This window comes from Bison bison, unplaced genomic scaffold, assembly GCF_000754665.1.
Source record: "Bison bison bison isolate TAMUID 2011002044 unplaced genomic scaffold, Bison_UMD1.0 scf7180017864506, whole genome shotgun sequence".
Classification (NCBI taxonomy): Eukaryota; Metazoa; Chordata; class Mammalia; order Artiodactyla; family Bovidae; genus Bison; species Bison bison.
Window position 1 is genome coordinate 2,165,570 of NW_011495063.1, and position 6,489 is coordinate 2,172,058.

A 6,489-nucleotide genomic window follows, 5' to 3' on the forward strand; every position below is an offset into this window, starting at 1 on the left:
CATGGACAGAGGAGCCTGGTAGGCTGCAGTCCATGGGGTCTCGAAGAGTCAGACATGACTGAGTGACTTCACTTTCACTTTTCACTTTCATGTATTGCAGAAGGAAACGGCAACCCACTCCAGTGTTCTTGCCTGGAGAATCCCAGGGACGGGGGAGCCTGGTGGGCTGCTGTCTATGGGGTCACACAGAGTTGGACACGACTGAAGTGACTTAGCAGCAGCAGCACGAGCAAGAGGATAAGAAAAAGGATTAGGAACACTGAGAAAAGGTATGGACTGTGACCCAGCAAGAAAATCAGGTATTATGGGATACTAAGACCGGGAATGTGGATTTGAGGAGACTTTAGGAGAAAAATAAGCTAATAAAATAGAGTTCAGGGACTTCCCTGGTGATCCAGTAGCCAAGAATCTGCACTCTCAATGCAGGGGCCCTGGGGCTTGATCCCTGGTCAGGAAACTAGATCTTACATGCCACACCTAAGACTTAGGACAACAAACTAAATACTTAAAAATATAGTGTTCAAATATAAACACGGAGTTCAGCTGGATTGGTAAAGCTGAGAAGGGAACATTTCTGCTTTAGGAGAAGGGGTATAATAATATCAACAGAGTATAATGAAGTGAGGAGACAGTTTCCGGTGGGGCAGAGGAAGAAAACCTTCCCTTCTTTTGTGTGGGCTGCCATTAGCCAAAGAATTAAATACAGGATTCCTAGAAGGAAAGGAGGGGAGATCTCAAAGGTCAAAGAAAGGAATGTGAGGAGGTAAGAGACGACGCTAAGTTTCCCGGCTTGAGAGCAGGAGAGAGACAGGTCTGCCAGTGGGAACACAGGGCTTCCCAAGTGGCTCGGAGGTAAACATCCTGCCTGTCCATGGGGCAGACTCAAGAGACGCGGGTTCGACCCCTGGGTCGGGAAGATCCCCTGGAGGAGGAAGTGGCAGCCCACTCCAGCATTCTTGCCTGGAGAATCCCATGGATTTTCTTACACAGTCTCAATCTCCTCCACAGGAATTCTACATTCAGTCACCGCCCCAGTTGGTTAACTTGTCACTCTCAGAGCCTAGGAAACTGCCCCTCCTCATACCTGGCATCAAGTGGGAGGGACCAGCTGACCTCCCTTCAGGAGAAGTAATCTGATCTGTTTGTTTCATTCCAGTATGACCAAAAATGGGAAACTATTTCCCTCCCGAGTACCCTGTCACCTCATCTGCACTGAACCTCTCCATCTCTCGTCCCCATTTCCTATAGTACTGCCTTTTAAAGGCTCTTTGGTTACCCCTCTTTTGGACTTCCTACAGTCCAATTATTTACACTCATATTCTCTCAGATTTTTTTTTTTGAAAAATTTTTTTTGATATGGGCCATTTGAAAGTCTTATTGAATTTGTCACAATATTGTTTCTGTTTTATGTTTGGGTTTTTTTGGCTGTGAGGCATGTGGGATCTTAGCTTCCTAACCAGGAATTGAACCTTCACCCCTCTGCCTTGGAAGGCAAAGTCTTAACCACTGGACAGGCAGGGAAGTCCCTTCTCTCAGCTTCAATGAGCGTCTCAGTGTAAACGTCTCTGAATCTAACCCCCCATGCCCTGATTTATCCTGGTCTTCTCCCACAGTGTGCTCTAGTGAAAAGACCGCAGGACACGGCATCAAAGCTTCCTGAATGCTAGGACTGAAATGAATCAGACCCAGGACTTACCTAGGCAGTCCCTCTTCCTCACAATTTGCCAAAAAGGAACATTTTAGAGTTCTTGGCTTCCCTTGAAGCAGGAAACACCTTTGAAGGACTTCTGTAATGTCCCCACCCCTAGCCCTTCCTGGGGAAGCCCAACCTGGTAGATATATAAAGAGGCACCTTGCAGCTTCCTGCTCCAACCTGCTCTTTCCTCCCTCTGAGATGGACAAGTCCCTCCTGCTAGGGCTCCCTGTCCTCCTCTGCTGCTTTCGAGGTGAGAGCCCCTGTGGTTGACAGTTGGAGAGATGTGTCCAAGATGTTGGAATGGGTTGGGGTTCCCATGAGAGAGGTTCTTTTATGAGAGTCATAGGTAACAGCAGCTGTCATTCTAACGCCATGACTTTCACACACGATGCATCCCATCCCTGGAACCTTCAGCAAAATCTTAGTCTGCTTGCAGAAGAAAATAGATAGATTATAAGGGAACTGACAAGATTTTCATAAAAGCTGTGAGGTGAGTTTGTAAAATGAGGTCTGCAGAGAGTATATCTTTTTGTTTTGTTTTTTTTTCCTTAACAGTACTGTGCGGGTCATTTGCAGACCAAGAACATGAAAGTGAGTAGAGACAGATGAGTCATGTGGAAGGCCAATTTGAGGGGAGGGGGAGATGAGAGGGGATGCATGAGCATTGAGGGTTGAAAGGAATCCGGAGACTAACCTTGGATTCCAGCACTCGGCCACTTCTTCCAGCAGGATGGGGCTGGGGTGGGAACTGACTTTGAGCCTGATGGAAAAACACAAGCAGCAGTTGCCAAGGCAAAGGATCCGTGTGTTAAAAGATGAGGGAACGGGAAAGGGGGAAGTGGAATGTTGATTTTTCAGGTGCTAGCTGGCTAAATCCACAGAGTAGCAATTTCATGAATTTCAGAGGCTTTGTCACCTTGCAGCTTTCAGCTACTTGTGGGTAAGAAAGTCAGAGAGGTCAGTTAAAGTGAAGGGAATGTGGGACTTTCTTGGGGGTCCAGTGGTTAAGAATCTGCCTGCCAAAGCAGGGGACACTGGCTAGATCCCTGGTCTGGGAAGATCGTACACACCCCAGGGCAATTACTGAGTCCGAGTTCTCTATCTAGCCCGTGAGCAGCAACAAGAGAAGCCGCTGCAATCAGAAGGCCGGGCCTTGCCACTAGAGAGTAACCCCGACTCATTGCAACTAGAGAATGTTGGTGCGTAGCAAGGGAGACACACAGTTCAGCCAAAAATAAAGTAATTAAAAAAAAGAAGGCAATGAGGCACTCATGCACACACAAAACGTTCATTTATCTTTCTCCTTCGAGTCTGTGCTGTATCCTAAGGGGTAGTGGAGAGGCTGAGAGGCCCTCTAGAGGTGAAGAGAGTTGAAATGAGGGAGAGATACAGAGATGCCCTGAGATGGGAACTAGGCTTTGGAGGGACAGAAGGGCCCAGAGTGGCTCCAGGTGAAGAGTTCAGAATGGACCTTGTGTATTTACACAAGGATTACAGCGATGTGCAGGCAAGAGCAAATCTTAGAGAAAATTGCTACTAAGTGTTATTTCTCTTTGCCAGCACAGTCAATGACCTATCTGTTAATGATCGCCATTTTCCTGGTGAGTATGGAGAGGATACGGTCTGATGCGCTCAGCCTTGATTTTGTTCCTCTTTTCCTTATCTTCCCACCTGTTCTATGAGCTAAACTCCAGAGACCAGAAACTCTAGCCCTTCTCTCGGCTCAGCCACCACTTGATAGAGGTGGATGCCCTCCCTTCACGGGTCTCGGGAAAGCCCTCGGGGCTCTCAGAGGACTTCAGGTTTGAAAGGGCAGATGGGTCCGTTGGCAGCAGCGGTTTCACATCTACTTCCCTACTCTCTGGCCCAAATTATAGAAATTATTCAGTGTAGGATGTGCCACATCCAGTTTCCAAGACAGAAGTGTTCCAGAGGCAGAGGACTATGTATTGCAGTGAAAGAAGAGGCTTGCACGACTGGGAGGATTTTCAAATGTAAGTTGTGGGTGGGGGGCGGGAGGACGGGGTGGTGGAAGCAGACAGGGACATGCTGGCCACAGGAGAAAGGAGGGACCCTGCTTCAGACCAATCCTAGCGTCCCTAGTGTGAGTCACTCAGTTGTGTAGGACTCTGTAGGACCACATGGATTGCAGCCCACCAGACTCCTCTGTTTATGGACTTCTCCAGGCAAGAATACTGGAGTGGGTTGCTGTTTCCTACTCCAGGGGATCTTCCCAACCCAGGGATCAAACCAGAAGTCTCTTGCATTGCAGGCAGATTCTTTACTGTCTGAGCCACCATGGAAGCCCTAGGATGACTGAATATCTCTACCCCATAACATGCCATGATGAAAAATAGATACAGGTGGTCTCTACGGAGTGGGGATCTATAGCTATGGAATCAGTATTTTGAGAAGCCTGAACAAAACAGAGGAGACTAAGTTGACGGAAAAGGAAGGGCCAGTGGAGAACAGAGCTAAGTGTTGAAGTGAGGCGGGCACTTTGTTTTTTCCCGGCCTGGCCGTTCCCTGTGGGAAGTTTTAAACCGTGAAAATAGAGGGGCCAGGGTCAGCAATAGATACAGGCTAAGTGGCCCTTCATAGGTAAGTCTGAACAGCATGATTTCTCGGTTTTCCTATCCTTTGTGCTGAGCGATACCTTAGTATTTCTAACCCTTACTTATACCAGCGTCAACATGCTCAGTGGAGACGCCCAGCTCTGGCAATCCTTGAGTTTCTGCTCTCATTACAGCCCCACATTCAGGGATTTTTTTTTTTTTTTAATTTTTTTTGCTTTAAACTGCTCTGCTATTGTCTCTCTTTTGGGAAGTACCCAGACTGCCACATCTTCCAGTTCTTCACGTTTAAACAACCGAGACTTGAATGACACGAGGTTGTGTTTTGTTCACTGGTGCAGGCTGGGAAGTTTTTTGTTTGGGTTTTGGTTTTAGAAACCTCTGTGCTGATAAGTTTCTCCTACTTCTGCAGATGATGGCACTCTCTGGTTAACCTTCAGGGGTTGCCTAAAGAACTGCGCCAATGTGAACAACATAAAGTGGAGTGTCTACCTGGTGAACTTCAGGTGTTGCAGGAGCCACGACTTGTGCAATGAAGACATCTAGAAATCACTGGTTCTTTTCTGGCTCCAGTCTCTGGGTAGGTGACATCTTTGGCTCCACTTGGTCACAGTAATCTAAAAAATACATTTCAGATTGGAAATACACAACTCTGCCTTCTGCACATGTAAGAAGAAAGCCCTCTCTCTTTCCAGATTTTCTGCCATGGCCCCTGGGAGGGGGTGTATGGGGAACATCTTGAACACAAGATCAATACATCCTGCATGTTGGTATAGAATCCAGTGCATTCACTGAACACCCAAGCTGCTTCAGAAAGGAAGAAGGGGGGATGGAGAGGGTAGGATGAATTGAGAAAGTGGCATTGACGTATACACACTGCCAGGTGTGAAACAGATAGCTAGCTGTGTTAGTCACTCAGTCGTGTCTGACTCTTTGTGACCCCATGGACTGTAGCCTGCAAGGCTATTCTGTCCATGGGATTCTCCAGGCAAGAATACTGGAGTGGGTTGTCATGCCCTCCTCCAGGGGATCTTCCTAACCAAGGGATCAAACCTGTCTCCCATATTGCAGGCGGATTCTTTACCATCTGAGCCACCAGGGAAGCCCAGATAACTAGGGTAGCCACAGGGAACCCAGCCTAGTGCTGTGATGACCTAGAGGGGTGGGATGGGGGAGGTGAGAGGGAGGCTCAAGAGAGGATATATATATATACATACACACATAATTATGTCTGATTTGTGTTGTTGTATGGCAGAAACCAACACAGCCTTGTAAAGCAATTATCCTCCAATTACAAAATCAATTTAGGAAAAGAAAAGGCAGAAGAGGATAAGTCAATTTTTTGTTCCTGCTCCTTCCCTTCTTTCTGAGGCAGAATATGTTCATTTTTTTCTCTTGGGATTTTTCTTCTTGTCTCACTCCAGTTAAAGCGCACAACCCTGGCCTCATGAGGAAGGAGGGGGTGACATGAAAAGAGATGACTTGAGTTTTCTTGAATTTTGTTCGTGAATGTTATTCCCAGAGTGAGGAGAAGGGCAGAATGGAGAAAGAAATTCGTGCCTGAACCATGAAGAGTGAAAGATTGTCTGCCGTATAGAATGAGACTCTCTCTGGGATTTGGGGTTGGAGAACAAAGGAAGGTGTGTTTGGAATTCTAGAGATAGTTGGGGAGGAGTGGGAGGCAGGCTCAAGAGGGAGGAAATATGTGTATACATACAGCTGTTTGACCTTGTACGTCGGAAACTAACACAACATTGTAAAGCAATTATCCTCCAATAAATAAATATAGCATAAAAAGCATAAACAAATAAGGAATAAATGCCAGAGTCTTAACAAAGAGACTTAAAAGAGTGTATAAATTCAGAAAAAGTCATGTCTAAGTGTTGTTTCTGGCATAGCAGATGGCTAGTTAAGATAGGTATTTTCATGGAAGACTCCAACATTCTTTGAAGTCAAAGTTCTTTAAAAAATCTTTTGGTGAGGGAAAAAACATTAACCAAAAAATGTTTTATAACTTCCTCCCCATGGATAAGAGAATAAGAATGATATTTTGTGGATGTTTTCAGTGTACTTCATCAGAACTTGCTTTATGACCAAAAATATTTTGTTTTATGCAACTATAGACTATTTTCTCATTCTTTCTTGGACTCTTTAGGATTAATCTAGAATTTGTCATTTTATCTTCTCTATTACCTTATGCATTCTTTAAAAATTCTTTTA

General features: G+C 45.8%; 1 protein-coding gene across 1 annotated transcript; it reads left to right on the forward strand.

Moving 5' to 3' along the window:
* The first annotated feature begins 1,894 nt into the window (after positions 1-1,894).
* Positions 1,895-4,815, forward strand: PATE1 (prostate and testis expressed 1). Its single transcript, XM_010829471.1, has 3 exons — positions 1,895-1,946; positions 3,499-3,690; positions 4,682-4,815. The coding sequence occupies exons 1-3, from the start codon at positions 1,895-1,897 to the stop codon at positions 4,813-4,815; spliced, it is 378 nt and encodes a 125-aa protein (XP_010827773.1).
* The last annotated feature ends 1,674 nt before the right edge of the window (positions 4,816-6,489 follow it).